At 37.8% G+C, this 19622-nt stretch overlaps 2 protein-coding genes across 2 annotated transcripts; one reads left to right on the top strand and one right to left on the bottom strand.

Annotated features, from left to right (window-relative positions):
- Nucleotides 1-404: 404 nt before the first annotated feature.
- On the bottom strand, nucleotides 405-7455 carry LOC110977008 (ras-related protein Rab-9A-like). The gene is made up of 2 exons (XM_022230770.2): nucleotides 7298-7455; nucleotides 405-5733 (listed from the first exon to the last, which is right to left on the bottom strand). Exon 2 carries the CDS (start codon nucleotides 5627-5629, stop codon nucleotides 5006-5008), a length of 624 nt encoding a protein of 207 aa, XP_022086462.1. The 5' UTR covers nucleotides 5630-5733; nucleotides 7298-7455; the 3' UTR covers nucleotides 405-5005.
- A 2266-nt stretch (nucleotides 7456-9721) lies between these two features.
- On the top strand, nucleotides 9722-19294 carry LOC110977005 (RING finger protein 150-like). The gene is made up of 7 exons (XM_022230767.2): nucleotides 9722-10579; nucleotides 11427-11674; nucleotides 14680-14751; nucleotides 14952-15031; nucleotides 15900-15996; nucleotides 16431-16674; nucleotides 17032-19294. Exons 1-7 carry the CDS (start codon nucleotides 10066-10068, stop codon nucleotides 17127-17129), a joined length of 1353 nt encoding a protein of 450 aa, XP_022086459.1. The 5' UTR covers nucleotides 9722-10065; the 3' UTR covers nucleotides 17130-19294.
- Nucleotides 19295-19622: the final 328 nt, after the last annotated feature.

The raw sequence follows: 19622 nt of genomic DNA, 5'->3' as shown, positions 1-19622 counted from the left end.
ATGTACATTTGGACACAAAATACTGAACTTGGCAATATCCAGGTCACGGAAAGCGCTGTGTCAACTGATGTTTTAGAATTATGTTTACCACTGTTATCTGTTTACAAAGTCCTTTTGAGCAGGAGTGCATTTTGAGTCATGGCTGCAACAGCTATTGCTCGAATCTCGGCCTCCATATTCTATGCCAGCAGGGTCGACGGGCCAACAACAGATTAAATTTGGCACTAATGGTGGATTCAGCAAAACTGTGGGACTATAAATGAAGTACAACTTACACTGACCTAGTACACACATACATGTACACTATGTTTTTCTGCATAATCCCCCAGTCAATGAATGACATGAATTGGAAACCCATTAACACAAATAAATCTCACAATCACTGATACGAACAGTCCGACAGCTACAGACACAGAAAGATTTCTTTATTGAGGAATCTTATTCCTCCAATTGTTACATTTTGCTTTTAGCAGTATTACAAATCAAGCTTTTGCACATTTGCTTGTCTGTGATCATGTTATGTATTTACATACAACTGAATATACATGTAATGCCTGAACCAAACAAATCACATATACATGTACTTCCTAAGCTGAGCGACAAAACAATTTTCAAAATGGGGAGGGGGGGGAGTTTTGAGACAATCAGGTATCTGCCTTTAATAGATACTGTAGAACCATGAAGCCCTACCATATTGAAGGATCTGCCAAAGGTGGGGGAGAACACCACCCTCTGGTCAAAAGGGTGGTGGACCTCTGCTCCACCCCCCACATTCTGACTGGAGTGGAACATTGTGAGGCGGTGTGCACATTTTTGTTTTCTTGTAAGAGGGCAAACTGAAGGCAACTGAACCCTGGCTTATATATAGTTTTTGTTCATTTCAAGATTTCAAATGCTGGAGGCAGGTACATGAACAACACCCCTAGCCATAGTTATAGCACTCATTATAATAGAAAAGCAAGGATACTGCCAAACACTCCGAAAATCAACTTGTCAACCAGAATCTTTAAGCCACAGTACACGTTCATCGTATATATATATATATTGATTTCATTTCATAGTGATTCATATGTGCATAATGTAGGCATGAAAATACATGTACATTGCAAAGATTTAAGGGAAAGCGAAAGTAATGTTACACATACGTGCTGTGGCACATATTACTACTTCTTTCACTTTGCAAAGGCTTTGTACATTGCCAATGCCATTCACAACTTAATTCCACAAAGCATTTTAGAAAATATCATTTGCAGACTTGTTTACATGTACACGGGTCATTCTAGAAATATGGGGTTCAATTTTTTCCCGTCCCTATTCCATCTATGATTTTTAATGTTTAGAACTCATTGTTTAATTTCCAAGACTGGATAAGAACTGCAAATTACCTGTAAAACAAATAAAAGTTTGAAATCAATTTCAGTGATACATTCCAGGTCTAACATGCCAGATGGTATACATGTACATGTCAGAGGTAACAGGGATGGAAAAATGTCACAATTTGGAACCCAAATTTATAGAATGACCCATATGTATGAAAGTTACAACTGCTACAAATTGCTTTCATTTGACTGGCATGAAATTACCAAACCTCTAAAGTTTACCCACATCTATACATACGTACATGTATGTGTTATGGAATGCAAGTACATGTACTTTAACACACTCAGTGAATCATCATCTGATTCAAATTATTCATGAGTCAGAGAAAGTATGCTGCAAGGCATGCATATGTACTCTGTGTACTGATACATTTTATTCGGCAACGAACCCTGCCTACAACTTATAATGTGACTGTATCAACTGTATACTAATATGCATATGATTCTCTAAAAGCACACAAGGTACAATAGCCTTAGGGCCTGCAACAAACCTAAAGAGAACTGACAGCGACGGCTTTAGAATGGAGAGGTGGCAGGAATACCCACAGCTAATGTAACACAGAAATGACCACAAAAGAACTGACAACCCCAAAAAATTCCCTCGTTGGCGTATGTGGGTTTTGAAACTTGGCCACAGAAAGCAAGGAATCTCTTTCAATTTCCTTGCATGGATGTAAAACTTTAGTTAATTTAAAGTGTAGATTTGAGCAAAATGCCAGTACATTCAATTCATAATACAATTCTTTTAAAAATTAAATAAAATTCATTCATACAATGTATATACACAATTATTTTGTAGCAAGGAAATGTTGCCTGTAAGCCATGTGAAGGTGTATGTAACATAAGGGCTTAAATGAACACAAGGACACATGATCTCTATAAAGTGTTAAGCAGCATCAAATGAAATTCACGGTCTCTTTAATGAGAATAAGTTGGTTGCCAATCCAACTCATCAAGCCCATTGCTAAAAGAACCTCAAATGTTTTCCCCAAAGGCTGATGGAAAGCACGAAGTGTTCTATAAATGGCAACGTAAATTTCACATCAAGTATATCTACTATCAACTGATTTGTACGAGGTACTCAATAGCACCTGATTCCCGGTTTACACTTCCTGTGATGGTTGAGGAAGGATTTATTTTTCTTCCTTGTTTCTGCACAATTTGAGTCAGCAGAAATGTTTGTAGCTCAAAAAACTTGCAGAGACACACAAAAATATTACTATTTCATTGTCAGTTAAGGTGTGGAAAAAATTGGACATCCACATGCACTTCTCATTCCAACAGGTAGAATGGTAAGTTAATCTTGCTACATGTACATGTACAGTACATGTAAAATGTAGATATCACTTCACTACCACTGGACTTTGAAATTTCAAAGTACCATTCATCAGCTGTTCCACTGTCATGTTTTTACGTTGTTCACATCAGAGAGTAGTAAATACAAACAACAGTGCAAACAACAGATGACTGGGATGATGAATTAATTAAAGTCTCTACTGAAATGCAATTTATACATGCAAGCATGTAAATATTTACCAATGGTTTGATCAGTGACTATTTGTCAACTACGAGTCGATTTCCCTTGGTAACTGGTGCTAAAATACATCCTTGGTACCAGGTAAAATCAGAGAGTGGTTGACTATAACAAATAGTTGCTGATTAACCTTGGTCATGTATCTGTGCACCATAAGGTATTTCATCTGAAATTAACTATTGTGTTTTGAAAAAAAAAAACCCATTCTGTGTTTTTCTCTCTTTTTTTCTTCTAAAGAGGGTCAGTACACATAGATAACATTTTTAGTTCGCAACTTTTAAGAGTTTATTCGACAGTGTATCCACACCGTTTCCGTTTTGAACATGTCCCTTAATAAACAGTATCTATCGAAATCTGAGGGCAAATCATCAACTACTTTCATGACATTTCTCTCAAACCTGTGCGTAACAAATATTAAGCCTTTAAAAGCCTTTAAAACTTTATCATTCAGAAATATATACATACATGGACACAAACTGATTCAAGTCTGAGCTGTTTCAAAGTTGATTCCTGCATAGCATGCATTTTTAAACTATCATTTTCTGTGTCTGCCAAGTTCTAAAGCTACATGTATATGCACTGACTTGACAGGCAACACTTTGTACAATACATGTGTATTTGTGTTTGTACACTGCAGAGCAGTCTCCAGGAAACAGCTTTTAAAAAACATTGGCTTGAACCAAGTGTAGATACTGTAGACAACACTGCAAAATGCCAGAAACTATTTAAGTGAAAGTGTGGAACAGGCATGACTACCACATGCTTTAAAGAACAAAACCAACAATGATTGAAACTGACTAAGCCAAGTACATGTACACCTGTACGTGTACATGTGGGTCAACTGAGCACTTCCTGCAAAACACCGGACTGATCTTCTTTTTTCCCAACTAAGGCCATGTCCGCAACGGGCTTCCAGAGCTACGGCTAGGTCTACTGTCTGCACGTCTCCCTGCATTTCCAATGGAACCAAGACCTACACCTAACTCTAGACAAGAGATTCAAATGCCGCCTCAATACATGTATTTTGGTCTCTGGAAATCAACTGGTACAACCAGTCTGGTCCAAAAGTGATTGTTTGCATAATGTCAAAACAGTTACAAGTACATGTATCTATGGGTTTTTATTCCAGTGAGGTTTTCAATCCAAGTGAATGTACATGTAAATATGGTCAGAAATGTCATAAAGAGAAATCCGTGTAAATACATACATGGACATGTACGTTATCGTATGCATGTCACATATCAAGCGACAAAATAATTACATTTGAAATCACACACAAACAATGAATGATGCTCTGAAAATGTTCTACAAATATCTTTCCTTGATCTTAATTTGGGTTTGTGATACAAATCACTACATCAATCATTACTCAGGTTTTATTTTTATGAAATAAAGGCAAAAGAACATACATGTACATCCCTTATCAATTTGTTGTACCATACTTGGGGTCAACTGTCAACATTTTCTTTCGATGAAATAAAACAGTGTGCAATCAAAGTGCAATAGTAATTGTGGTTTTATAAATTGAAGTTTCCTAGCCAAAAACTTCGAAAGTTAGTTAACACATGAAACGCATGTAAAAAGATTTTTTGCTACTTTGACTTCTTTCAGCATTTAATATGATTACTCAAATCCACACAACTGATACCCCGTAGTTGTTCTTAAATTCAGCGGACGCTGATGAAAATTATCACAACGGCAAGCAACGTGTACAACTTATTTGGCTTCCATGTATACCAATGCAGTTTAGCCATTTCATTTCAAAGGACTTCTTAGGATCTACCAGAAACCCCAAACGGTGACTAGACAGAGTGGGCAAAAAAGCCATTTCATTTTATGTCGGCGTACTAAAGTTTTGAAATTAAAAATAGTCTACTGGATAATAAAATTACAAAATATACGGTCAAACGCTTGTTTTGTCCAATTAGAAAAAGTAATGTTAAGTTGCACATGCACATGTCCATGTACACACAGGTGAATTTTTTTGTAATGCTCGAACCGGTGGGATTGGCTAAATGACAGCCCACAGACAGGTTAATGCCGGATACGAAATTTGCCATATTCTTCAACGATCCCACTGACATGTGCATCACTAACAGCAGGAGCTTGGGGGCTTGTTGCTAGGCTTCTTACTGAGTACAATGGATTCTGTCGTGGGCGACGATTTCATATCCTGCCTTCTGTCCAGTTCAACAACCCGCTGCACAGCGGCCGTGAACGCCTCGTCAACTCGCACAGCGGTCTTGGCACTGGTCTCAAAGTACGGGATATTCCCATTGGCTGTGCACCACTCCTTGGCTGCCTCTGTAGTAACTTGTCTTTCATCTTCTTCCACATCAACCTTATTTCCGAGCACAACAAAGGGGAAGTTATCTGCATCGGACACATCAGCATAATACAGGAACTCCCTCTTCCACATGTTAAGGTTGCTGAAGCTCTGCAGATCATCCACGGCAAAAGTTAACATACAACAGTCAGACCCCCGGTAGAAAGGCGTGCGTAGACTCTTGAAGCGCTCCTGCCCGGCGGTGTCCCAAATCTGGATTGTGTAGTTCTCGCCATCTACTGCAATGTCTTTGTTCAGGAACTCCACACCGATAGTGTGGAATGACTGACTATCAAATTTGTTACTGATAAATCGATTCATAAGTGAACTTTTCCCGACCCCTCCATCGCCAAGGATGACAACTTTAAGCAGGATTGATCTGTTGGCCATTGTCAATCAAGCAAACCCATAAATCTCTCCAATTTTTCAGACAGTAGGTTAACTCATGCTCAATTCCAGTGCAATTTCGTCGGATAGGCAACTAGCTCAAAGGCCTGTGAAGAAAGGAAAAAGTATGCTGAACTGAATGAGTTGAACACTTCAGAAACTCTGTGGCCAGGACAGCATGGTTTTAGTTTCAATGCAGTATCCCTGCCTCCCAGCTATCTCTGTTTCCACACCATGAGTAGGTTTCCGACTATAACTTACATGTAGGCCTACATGTACCTGTGTACATATATACATGTATGTACCCTGGCATGCCTAGGCTAATACCCCAGTGCATGTAGGTATAGGCCTTTAAACTACTGTACCTAATAAGTGCACTATGGGTGATATACTGATATTTTGGGGATCAACAGATCTTGTGGCAAGCAGAAATGTGGTGAAAAAGAGGCAAAACAGTGGAATACATGTACTTTTTAGCTAATGGTTATGACTTTTTTCTAATGTATGTGCACCTGAAACCCAAAAAGGCTTGTACTCTAGCCTGGACAAATGAATGTGGCAGTTAAAAAAACACAAAAACAGAAGAAGAAAAAGGAACCAGAACTGTCATTTGATAATCCAATCTTTTCTCATATCTTGGAAATGGCAGACACTGAGCCAAAAAAGGTTCACAGCTGTAAGTCCTTCACATGTCTACAAAATGAATATCCCAGATATGTGTCATTGTAAGTTGAACACTGAGAAATGTTCTCAACACGTAACCTTTTTAATTGGAGTTTGAGTCTAGCCCAGCATGAGAAACTCTAGCCCTAACACTCACTGCACAGGGAGTTTGAGATTCGTTTGGACTGGAGTTACTCTGGCCAAATTACAAATCTATGAGGCTTGTCTGAAAAAACCTTAAGTGTTTTCCCAGTAATGCTTTTGAATTTTCTCAGCTAATTTTCACTTTTCAGGACGTTACCACTTTCTGATAGCTGTTATAATATTTTAAGGGAAAATAGTGTTGTCCATATACAGAATTCTTACCAATATTGTTGAATAACGTGCTGGTTATTCTACCATCTCTATCAGTAAATATGGTAACTTAACATAACTAAAACATGTGAAATACATGTATGTAGGCCTAGGTTGATAAAAAAATGAGATAGTCGTGCAGCATTTGACAATGTTTGATGCAAAATGCCACTAGGACGTTTACTCTAGTTAAACCATGTGAGCTACATGTAGCTAAGTTTAGCCGGACAACTTTTATTGAGAATACCGGATTGAAAAAAATTTCGACTTAGGCATACTGGATAATAAAATAATTAACATGTTCAAATTACAATCTGTCATTCTTGTGTGTGACTCGGACTCCCCACTGACTTTATCACGTTTATTAAACGTCGTTTTGGAATTGTAGCACACATACTGCATAACTAGCGTTTGGCAACAATATGCATCGTACCCAGATTGCATGTATAAAAAGATAAATTTTGTCACTCCCAGTTACAATTAATTACGCCAACTGAAGTACTGGCAATGCATAGCATGCAGTCTCCTCAACCAGTTTCCACGGTTGCCGACTCCCCAAAATGCAATCATCACTTCAGCGTCAGTGGTTTTAAATTTTCCAGCACAGACACAAGAAGACACACGGAATAAGTAGCCCTAGGAATTCTGCTATACCTTGAGAAGAAGAATGGACACACAGTGGTGGATAAAGAGGCAAAACATCGAAATTGACAGAAAAAGAGCAGCCCTTTCCCGATCCCGCGACACACTCTTCACACATGGTATGACCACAGTTACAGTACGACGACCGGTATACCGCGACGGTACGGATAGGCTATGTGCTCAGTGCTTATGCACACGCTTGACCCATTATGTTTGGGAGGCGTAACCCAGTCTTTCACGACTGCGCACGGGTACCAGACTGTACCTTGTCATGTGATCATCTGACACAGTCGCGATTAGGTCGTGTCCGAATCACCTGGCTACGGCCGGAATTTACATACAATTTAATGGTGAAACTGGCCGCGGCCACTGCCATAGACTCGTGCTTCATTTCCAGCCGTATACAAGTGATTCGGACAGAGGTTACAAACGTAAACAAGATAATCAATTGTCTGACTCGACTCATCGAAACGTGTTTATTTCTGCTGTCATTCATTGGGTTGCCTTGTGTGCTCCAGAAAGAGAATAGGCATATTTGTGACGTCGCGGGGATTCTCATGAATAAAGTTGGATGCCCATTGTTTTTGTTTTGTTTGGGGGGGTGGCCAATCCCGAATTGTCTGTAAGGGTGCTTTCCACTAAATGGCTAGATTTCTACGAGAAAGCACAATAATATTTTGTAATCCCGTATTAATTATTTACAATAGGAGGTGCGAATCGGGACTGATCCTATAGGGCGAGAGATTCTTTATTGGTGCTCGATCGAATCCACCTAACTTCTGGATTTAGAAATGGAAATATTTTCTTTTTTTTTTAGATCCGCTGACCAACAACTTACAATGTAAAAGAAAAACCCTTTGCTCAACTGTCCAACCGACGGTACGGCGAAGTCCCAAATTTCAGGTCTGTGAATTCATCGCGGCTGGCGCTGTGGTAAAATATACCTCTTTCATGGGGGGTGTATTCTTCCCTCTGACTTGAAGACCCTTATTTGTTGTGATTGAGACCATAGAAAGTACTCCTTGTTTTCTCTGTCTCTAAAATTTGTCTTTAAAAACTCCTAGCACCAACTTATACGAAAAATGCTCCCCTGTGGAGATAATTATTTCTGTAAATCACGAATTTGGAACTTTTCAAGTGTTGGTTTAATTTTACTTCCATTTGGGATGTTTCCAGTGTTTTTCTGAGATACGGGTGAATAAAAAAACGGGTGGCTAACCCTTACAAAATAATACAAAGCTGAAAGCTGAGCTGAACTAACTGAAGGGGGAGCGGGTTAGCGGGTTAGCGTAGAGGTTCTTTCCTAGCTTTGCACCAATGAGGCCCGGTTCGAGTCCCGGTTTGGCCCAGGCTTTAAGTGCATTTGGTTTCCAGTCCATACTCGCTCTCGCAGGTTTTCTCCGGGAACTCCGGTTTCCTCCTGCCTCTAAAACTGGACCTTCTTCCAAACTCCGTAATGTGATGCTGATTAATAAAGTGTATGAATAAACGTACAGTTATTGGCGCAAATAGCCGGAGTTGTAAGAAAAAGAAAAAACTAGCTGAGGTTATGGAACTTGTGGCCACTGTATTAGCGCCCTCTAACCGTGGTTGTTCGCGAATCGTGATAATTATTAGTGTTACGCCCCAACTATAGCATCAGTCCCAACTATAGTTGGGCCGTCCCAACTATAGTTGGGCCCGTCCCAACTAGAGTGCTACAGTTGGGCCGGCCCAACTACAGCAGAGAGGTTCTATGTGCATGATGTGCCCAGCATGTGCCAAAGTCATATTGTTTACAAATGTCACGTCATTGGTCATAGGCTAAGTGCCACAATTTTGATGAATTATCATGCCGCTGAATGTTGCCTAGGTTAACAGTGTATTTATTAAATAAGGTATACAAATTATTATTATTATTTTTATTATTAGTATTATTTCTTAAGGGGTTTAGTTTTTTTTTTAAATATATATCCCATTTTTCCCCAAGAGACTTTAGCTATTTATCTATTCATTTATAGTATTTAAGTTATAAGTATGTTATTTATGTAAAGCCTTATATTTTTATATTGTATCAATCTATATCTTTAATTGTTCTCATTGTTTTCTGTTTAACCAATTGGAGAGCCCCTCGACAGAAACCATGTTTCTTTTGGGTAATCCAGCGGGAGCTGGTTAAATACTGTTCACTTGTCCTTTGTATGTCTTGTGTATCCTATTCTGTAATTTTTGTAAACTGTATGTTATTGTGTTTCTGTGAAATGTTTATCCCGAAAAATAAAATAAATGAAATGAATTGTGTCAAGCGTGAGACACATTGACTTGGATAATGTTGAGACATTTCCCACAGACATTGGTCAACAATAGTTGGGCCAGCCCAACTGCAGTACTACAGTTGGGACTGTCCCAACTATAGTTGGGACTTATGCTATAGTTGGGGCGTAACATTAGCAATAGAACATGCTCGACTGCTGGCCCGTGTGTGTCGAGATGATGTCACGTACATTGTACATGTACGTCGTACTTTAATAAGAGTGGTATCACATTAATCGTAGTTTGGAAGTCTTTATCGTTATGTCAGGAAACCATCTCGTCGGTTTGATGATCGAGGGGAGTTTCCATGTACTATTTTGGCGACGAGGACGGGAATTAGGCCCTTCCTAGGCTGCTACTGCCATGACTGCTACTTGTTAAGTGTAAGGTTCGTCCACTACGTACCACAACTACCGCACAAGATTTGGTTTAGCCAGCCTAGTAAGTACATGTAGTACACCCATGTACCACGGCCGAAACCTCAAACCATGGCCGCTAGTGTGAACAAGCTTCGTTTGTCTTCAGTCGCTGGAGGGACCTGGCTCCAAATCTCACATTCTCACACTCAGACTATAGGTTGGATACTGTTCGTTTGTATCTTTCATTCACATGTAAGGCCTATAAAAGCTTATGATTTTTACAGCAGTCAGTCTAGTAATAACTGGACCACAGCAACTGTGAGTATTACGTACAAGGACCCTATTACGGGAAATGAGACCACAGAGAAGCAGAACGACGCTGGACGATTTAGCACGGGCCCTGCTAACCCGGCCAGAGGCGTGCTGGTGTATCGTCATGGATCTTACTCCCAAGGATGTGCACCGTACAGACCGAAGCTTTTACCCATGAAACTCAAGAAAGGAGTGCAGTGGATTGCACTCGTCAAGAGGGGAAATTGTACGGACTCGGAAAAGATAAAGTTGGCTGAAAAATATAATGCATCTGGTGTGGTTGTGTATGATGATAAACCTGGCAATGAACTGTATACAATTCAAAATAAAGGTAAGAGAGACTTCCGTGGCTGACAATCATATTTTTTAGCGTCACAGTCACCAACAAATTTTGTTTTTATAGATACGCTTGTTAATTTTCAGGGATTTTAGCAAGGAAAAGGTGTTCAGTTCCCAGGGATGAGGTAAACAAGTTGGGTACAATTTTTGTTTACAACACAGGTGTACAAATATGTGTACAGTCATGCATCAATCCTGATGAAATGAGTCACTTTCATACGTGGGGTCTATAACCTAATACATACCAGGGACATATCTGTATGTCAGAAAAGTGGAAAGCAAAGCTTTATGTACCATAGATTTATGTGTACACTGTAACTTCCAAAAACATGGTGTTTTTACAATTAGGTAATATTCCAGAAGAGTAGTAGAGATAATATTCAAATATCTAATATCCAATCATGGGCTTACAAAATGATGGACAAAACTCTGCTTAAATTGATCCAATGACAGTGGTAGCTACCGGTACCTGACCTAAAAGTTGCCAGAGCAGTCACAATGTTTGTGTCTGGACTACAAGGACCCCTTTAAACTAAAAGATTATACCCGTTTCTGGAAATTTGGTCAATGGTCAAAGGAGTGATGAAGGCAAAGTGCAAGCAGCATATGAGATGTGAACCAGACTGTCTGAAAAAGCTGTCAAGATATTCAACAAGTAATGTTCCAGCATCGTAGTTTTTCTCAGTCAGTGAACATAAAAATGAACTGCATGCTACATGTGTGTACCAGTTGCAAAGTTCACAATCATACATATATACATGTAGTGTTTAACTACAAGGATTCACAATCACATCAATCGTATGTACATGTAATCTCTTCTCCTTTTCCAATTCCTTCAGGAAACATTCCAGCTGTGCTCATTAGTGCTGAAAATGGTCAACATATAGTGGCGCTACTTGAAAATGGAACCACAGTCATGCTTCATTTTGAAGCTGGCAAAACAATCATCAAGAGTGTCCAATTCAAGAAATCCTCTGTTCTTTTTGTGTCTGTGGCATTCATTGTGTTGATGATCATCTCGTTAGCGTGGCTGGTGTTTTATTATATTCAACGCTTCCGATATGCACAGGCCAGAGACAGAACACAGGTGGGTTCTCTTAAAAGCAAAAACGTAATACCATTTTTTACCCACAGATTTCTTTTTGGCTTGCAAGTTTCAAGTAGTTTGTGACAAGAATTGCCAATATTTTCAGGTACACAATACATATCACAAACCCACAATTGTTGGAAGTTCTGATGTTGAATACTTGAATATCTCCATAATCAGATATATATGTCCACTACCTTAAAACCGGACCTTACTACATGTACATGTAATGTACACAATTCTTTTCAGCAAAATAACCAAGGATCACCCTCCACTTGAATAAAGACATGAGAAAAGCCATTATCTGTGGAGTTGAACTCTGCAGTCGTGCTCCAGTGCACTGTCTGAAGCAAAATGGTGCCCAAGAGATATTAATAGAATAACCATATCTACGCAATTTAATTTACAAATGTGTGGAGTACATGTACTGTAAACTGTACTGATCAACATGTACATGTAACTGTACGTACATGTACATATCATATTTTTTCTGTTCCTCAGTTCAGTTTCCAGATGATGAAGTGTACATGTAGATACTGAGTTCACTGAACTCTGAGATGTCTGGATCTATTGTATGTACACATGTACACGCAGCTTGTCAGTGTGCAAGGCCATGAATATTAATGAAGTAGGATGTCAGGAATCCCGTGTTTTAGAATATTGATTGATAGGATGATGGTCGTTGACAATATTAATTGGAAATGCCTGTGCCAGGGTGTTTTGGAAGTCAGCCTCAACCTAACTGAAGAGCAGGATCGCAGAAATATTGACGTATTTAAGCATTATTGCACTCCTTGCGCATACATTGAGTTTGGGGTCATTTGTCCAAAAAATATTTGTTCATAATCAGTGAAGATAAACATGCAGAGAAGTGTCCACATAAAGATTGTTTTCAATTCTTATACATTTCATGTCCAATGAACATAATTTAAGCAGTTTTCTCTTTCTCACGGGCACATGTACATATGTACATTGGTTTTGGTTTTTTATTGGCACTTTTGATTGAATATAATCATGATAATCAGTATTTCTATTGGATAAGGATGTATATTTTTTCATCATCATTTTAAATAGAAATTTCTGTTTGCATTGTACTATTGCCAACATCACCACACCCACACCACCTTAAGATTAGGACATCTGTCTTACTGTCCCTACTTCTGTTGTAAGGAAATATGTATTATAACAATCACCATTCACAGTATTGTGCATACACTGTACCAGTACAAATATTCATGTGCATGTACATGTATGGTTTGTAAGTCTCTGTTTTGACTGAGCAAAATACATTTTGCTGGATTCTCGTCTCCCAACTTGCCACAGGGAGAACAACCAGGTGAATTCATACATGTACATTACCAATACATCTGAGTGATTAATGATACAACAGGATATCTCATCTATGAGTCTGAGATCTCTAATGTGAAATGAAAGAAACTGGACTCATTTCTTGGGTATGATTTCCAGACCATATGGCACAATTGCAAATTACTGTTCTATAGTATGAAAGTTGTCCAGAGTGTACAGCACATATGTGACCCTGTACATGTACATCGTAATCAGGAAAAAGTCGCCGAGGCCATTTTACGTAATGGCCGAGTAAAGTGGGGATGTGGGTAAATGTTGAGAAAATCAATGTGGCGGTTTCTGTATTTTTTGGGAGACTATGTATGAAAGGTTACCATCAACACACTTGTAATGTGTACCATTTGAAAGCTCATGAAATTCTCTTTCTGACCATGTACATATCTCAAAAAGTCAATTTCAGATTTTTTCCTGATTTCGATGTGCTGGGTCACATATGTAGTGTACACCGTTTTATGGGGAAGTGCATGATTAGAGTTATAAAGGCATACAATTACATTCCTATTTATTTAATATACTGAATGACAACCATATTGTAGTGTATGCACAAAGCAGTATGATACAAGTATGTGTAACTGCATGAAACTGCATACCATGAACCAGAGTTTAAACATGCATTTAGGTAATTAATTTTATATTCCACACCATTGCTGAGTTGATAGGCAACTGGATAGAAATTACCGGCTGAACAGCTGCTTAATCATTCTGACAGCACTGAAGCAAGGATAGTACCACTGTCACTGCTGATGTAGCTTTATAGTGTGCATTATGTTTTGATTGCTTTAAAATTTTTACCTTCAGACAATTATTTGTGCATGGTTTGGCTGTTTTTGAAACTTATCCCTGTTGCATGTAAGGAAGTTTATTATGCTGACCAAGTGCATGCACCTGTATTCCCAATATCACAAAATACCACTCTTTAAGCATGTTGGGATTTGGCCTAGCTTACAGCTGCACTGCACTCCACAGTACATTAATAATCATGCAGTGTGCCCAGGGGAATGGCCAAATGAATAACCTGCAACAGGGTAGTGGGCAGTGTATCAGTGCACAAATGAATGCGTGCAAATCCCCAGCTTATATGGATTTGAATAATTTTCGACCTTATCTTTTCATCATTCATCCAGTCATGAGAAAGGAACTGGCTTTTATGAATGCCATTGAATGCCTTTGATTCTTGAGAATTATAATTTGATTAATTTTACTTTCATACATGTATACATATACATGATAATGTAAAACAATACTTGTATTCCTAGCAGCAAATTTGTTGTTTTTTCCATAATTCTGTGCAGGGTTTATTCAAAAATAAATTTTGCTGTCCCAGCCTTGGCACTACTGAATTCTATATTTACAATGACATTTTTTTCAAACACCCTAGGGGCTAGGGTTATTCATGAATTAAAATACATACTTGTATAGTACATTATGTGCCTGCATGTTCATAAAAACATGGTAAATCACACCTGTGTGACTTATGTAACGTGTTCCCATGCAAACAAAGCTCAGGTCATTCTTGAAGTTGCAATTAATTTTAGGCAAGTATAGCCATGTACAAAGGTATCTTTTTTCCCCAGCATTGATTCTCAATAAGGAACTGTTGAAAATAATTTGATTCGGCTGATTATTATTTTTCACAGAAACGGCTGAGTCGAGCGGCCAAGAAAGCTGTTGCAAAACTCCCAGCTAAACATCTTAAAGATGGAGATAAGGTGAGTACTTCTTGCTTCACACGCATGAATTACCTGAGAAATTATACACGTACACATATGCAAGAGCTTGAAAACAAGTTTTTTTGCAATAAAAGGGCTGTCCACTGGTTTCATGTATGCAATGTATTGTACAAGGTTGAATAACATCTTTAATATTATAATGTTGTTTCTGTTTGTTTTTCTCTTTTCCACATTTATAGGAGCTGGTTGATGGTGGAGCTTGCCCAGTTTGTTTAGAGAGTTACAAAACATCAGATTTAGTGCGGGTACTCCCATGCAAGTAAGTATTGGCTTAAAAGTCTGGTCAATCTACATGTACTTTCTATATACATGTAGGATGATTATTTTGGGTCATTGTGCTTTACGTTCAGTTTTTCAGTCTCAGTATTTTTCACTGCTGTAACCACACCTGCCAGCTATTCCAATTTGTTCAGAACTGTTCAGAGTTTTAAATTTCAAAGGCCTAAAATTCTGATGCAGATCAGATTTTTCTGTGTTTCAGATGGAAAAAAAATTTGAAAAATATCTTGCCAATTACTGCACCTCATCTGTGAAGTTTGCTCCTTCCCACTACCACAACACTATAGTACACTGGGAAGGGTTTATCTCCACTGGTCATGTCTGGCTTACTTAGCTGCGGCTTGAAATAATGCACAGGCACCTCAACCTGACTCAACCTGTTTCATGGGCTTTATGTTAAGAGGCTCACATTGTGCTCACACTTGGTGTTGTTTTCAGACTTTCCAGTGTTGGCAGGTGTGCTTTACCAATCTGGACATTTGAACTGCTCTTGTGATTTTCAAGATGCATTTTTTTGCATTGGGGAAGGGCAAAACCTGTTATATAAATTACTCTTGTGATGTCACTTTACATGTGTTCTCAAAAGAGAATCAATACTAAACCATAGATTCTTGAAGAGAATCAACAGTTAATTATGTATCGTTATACATGTACATGTATACATGTACATTTTATGTATGCAATATATATGCATTTACCATTCACATGTTTGCATTTTGAGCAGTGGTGATAGCTGCTGAAAAAAACATGTCATTTGATTAATAGTGATTGATGTTTAATAATGTTATATGCATTTGTCGTTTTTGGAACAACTTTATTTGGCGTGACTCTAATTTTTTCTTCACTAGGCATTATTACCACAAAAGTTGTGTTGATCAGTGGTTAATAGAGCACAGGACGTGCCCAATGTGTAAGCTGAACATTCTAAAGGCTCTTGGTTATGGGGTAAGCAGTCTTTCCTCACAAAATTATAATTCAGACTTAACATTTAACGTTACAATTATAAATATTTAGGTTACTCGTTACAGGTTTGTGATCTTATTCATATATATTGGCAAGAAGTGTTGGGCAAATCCTTGCCAGTTTGATGCATCCTGATACACAAATTAATTTTTGTAGTTTGGTTATGCCAGAGCTCTAACTTGTACTGTTTTAAATATTTTTGGAATAATTTTATTTCAACCAAACACTTAAAAGCTGATTATGTGTTCGAAATGAACCTTTTTAGTTAAATGTTGGTCCAAGACTGTTGGTAAACAGTTTCCATTTTTATGCGAAGCTTTGCCTTTCATCATCGGCTGAAGTATTTTTTACAAAGAATTTCCTTCAACAAAAATTCTTTCATTTCATTTTGCTCACATTGTCTTTTTAATCTACAGAATCAACTGACAATGCGCGCCAGTGAAGAGGCACTTTATGTCTTTGAATTGGGACAGATCATATTCAATTCTAACTTGGAGAGAGACGATTCACACATCAGGACATCAAGTCTACGGACATCGCATCTGATGCGATGGCCATCAAACACACAACAGAGTGTGCGTGTCATGGCTGTCACGGAGGATGCACAGTCGGAAGGAAGTAGATCAGATGAAAGTAGAAATGGTTCCTCAAGCTCAGAAGGTACAGATCCTCTTTAGTCGATTTTGTATCATAAAAATTTTTGAAAATTTTAAGCAAGTTCTAAGGAATGTTCCTGATCTGAGCTGCCGTACAGGCTTTTTGCTTGAAATTCTTTCTACTGTGGGTTTAAGAGTGAGCTTCCTGACCCCTCAGGAAGGTTGTAAGAGATAACAAAGATTTGGCTTATTGGCAAAAAATCAAACAGAAACTATATGTTTTGTTGTAAATTGAGGTTTCAGCTTTCTTGCTCAGGTTGGACTGTTGCTAAATGCAATTATTAACTGTGGCCAATATGTCATATTCCCAAGACTAGACAAAGCAACAGTATTTCAATATTGCCACCTTGTTTGTTTCCAGGTATTCTACCTCCAGTCACAACAACAGTGGAGCTTCACAGAAATTGCCCCAGTCCAACATCCAGTGACACACCTTGTCTGGGCTCAACCTGTGTCTAGTTCCATTACTATTAAAATCCCCTTTTTCCAAGGAGGGAAGACCTGGTGCATTTTTTTAGTGAGCTTTGCCACTTACATACTGACACATTTGGATGTATTTAACTTTGACAGCTGTTAAGAAAACATTGGAACTGCCAATCAATTGTTTGAAAAAAAGAACCAGTTTTTTTCTGTATTTTGATTAAGATTAACTAAAGATTGTTACAGGAAATTTTCACTGGAAAATATTGTGTAGTTATAATATAATCAATTTAATGTTGTATCTCTTTCACATGCCTACCCATTCATGTAAAGCAAATGTATCTCAGCACACTACGTGGACAATGCCGTAAGTTATGATTTGTGCAAAAAGTCATTCACTGAAACACATATTTGTCAGGGATATGACATAAACATGCATTGTCTTCAAGCCCAATGATCAGAATTAGAAAATAGTGCCAAAAATTGAATGATAAAAATCGAACTACGCAACAAATATGAAAAACATTAAAAATAAAAGAAACGTGAGAAATACCAGAACATTAAATATAATAGTATTTGCCTCTGATTAAGACACTACTTGAAATTTTTAGTAATAGCTTTTGTGTCAAAAGAGGGAAATGACATGTACATGTATATTCAATCCCAGATGATTCAGGGTTACGATAATAATTGGTTACTTTATCAGACTTATACCCTATATGCTAAAAAACATGTGGCATTGTGGTGCATTAATGGAAAAAAGTCATCTCCCAAATTACAAGTTTTGACTGGAATATGCATAGCTCATTGTTTTCAAGTTAAAACATTAAATTGGTATGTTAATCTCATTTGTTTCAAAGTTCTTTTTTTCTAAAAGTGACAAAGACAGCGGAGCAAAGATCAAATGAATTGTGGTTTTCTAAACTATCTGCCTAAAGTTGCGTTATCCTGTAATTTGATTCAGCACAAAATTTACTGTGCGCCCACAAACCTATGTATGCATTTTTCCTGGAACTACTCAAAACTAAGATACATTTTTGCATTGACATTGTGTTCTAAAGTTGTTGTAACTAATGAGATCTGCTCAACATTCAATTCACTAACATTTGACAGAAAAAAATTCAGTTTTAGTGCTAAGCTGCTAGATTTTAATGTTTTGTTTAAAGAGCATAATTTTAATTTTGCCAAGTTGCAGTGGTAATGCAATTAATAACGGCTCTTTCATTTTTTGGGCTTACAAATGCCATGATTGGGACAGATAGTGCCACGAAATAGTGCACAGAGCTCTCTGAAGCCTGAATGATAACTGATTTCCATGGCAACTCAGTTGAAGTCATAAAGGGTCCTTGGAAGAATAAGATTTTGCTAACTATTCTTAGCACCTCTCAGCTTGATGAAGATCAGTTCATTACGGTATTGCGGCACACCTTTCTTAGAAAAATGATTATGCCTTTATTGGTATTTTGAAATGAGATTATATCTCTTACCACTGTACATCGCACAATTCCTAGAATTTGTTGTTTTAGAATATCTCAGATTACTACTATTTTACACTGCATTAGTTTAATGAAGTCCTTCAGAATCTTTCTAATTGATGTGCTTGTCATACATGTAACAAGGAAAACTTAAACTTAATGTTGAGTGATTTCACCTAGCAAATGAGTAATGTACCTGTTATGTCATCATCCCTGAAAACTCCTGCTAAGTATATTAGTGGTCTTCCACGTTGAAAAGTTTATTGCTAAGAGGCTTATAATCGATACAGAAGTTGAGATGCTCCTTAGACACATACTTTGCATTATAAAACTACACATGACAATTTCGTTTTAGAGGGACTGAGAAAACTGCTTATTGACAAATATCTTAAGTCATATTTTCGTTTTTTTTCATGCTCCGTATTTTTTTACGTTATTGCTTGTCTTTCAGTCTACTGTGAACTTGGAAGCAAAAACGTCCACTTCAATCAGAGTCAGGAAAACCACATCAGAACATAAGAAAATACAAACAGTAATTTCTATGAGCACTGTCGCTTAGAAATTACACTTTACTGTTACAACCTTGTAGTCTTGTAGAAGTAACCGGACAACCTTACCTAAATTAAAACTAAGCTTTCATGTGTTACACTATAATTACCAAGATATCATTTTGTCTATCACGCCTTTCAAACATTAAAGCACTAATGCAGGCCTATGTGATAAAGCAAACCTTTATTGCTTATATTTATTTGTCCACTTTGCTCCAAGTTGTATTTGTCACAGAAACCAAGTCCCTGTACACAGAAAGGCGTATTAGCATTAGATATGATATCTTGTTGACTTCTTTGGCCTACGTGTTTTCAGTTATAAAAAATAAAAAGGGAAATGTGGTTCACTTCTTACAATACATGTTACTTGCCAATGATTTAACAATGCATGAAATGCTGAAGGTCGAAGTAACTAGTAGGCCTATTAAGTTGTAACGAATATGACCAGATAATGACAACAAAATTTGCCGGATCCTGTTTCAATCCCAAAAAGAAAACACATGGGTCAT

The sequence above is a fragment of the Acanthaster planci genome, linkage group LG02, assembly GCF_054643075.1.
Source record: "Acanthaster planci isolate LZ-2023a linkage group LG02, COTS_SCS, whole genome shotgun sequence".
Lineage (NCBI taxonomy): Eukaryota > Metazoa > Echinodermata > Asteroidea > Valvatida > Acanthasteridae > Acanthaster > Acanthaster planci.
Note: the sequence above shows the minus strand (reverse complement) of the source record. Positions and strands in the feature narration are given on the sequence as shown.

What these genes read in the sequence shown, in the direction of transcription:
- LOC110977008 (XM_022230770.2), bottom strand. Translation starts at nt 5,629, where the DNA reads ATGGCCAACAGATCAATCCTGCTTAAAGTTGTCATCCTTGGCGATGGA.
- LOC110977005 (XM_022230767.2), top strand. Translation starts at nt 10,066, where the DNA reads ATGGCCGCTAGTGTGAACAAGCTTCGTTTGTCTTCAGTCGCTGGAGGG. An exon ending in AGGCCAGAGACAGAACACAG is followed by an intron (nt 11,675 to 14,679) that starts GTGGGTTCTCTT and finishes TATTTTTCACAG; the next exon opens with AAACGGCTGAGTCGAGCGGC. An exon ending in TAAAGGCTCTTGGTTATGGG is followed by an intron (nt 15,997 to 16,430) that starts GTAAGCAGTCTT and finishes TTTAATCTACAG; the next exon opens with AATCAACTGACAATGCGCGC.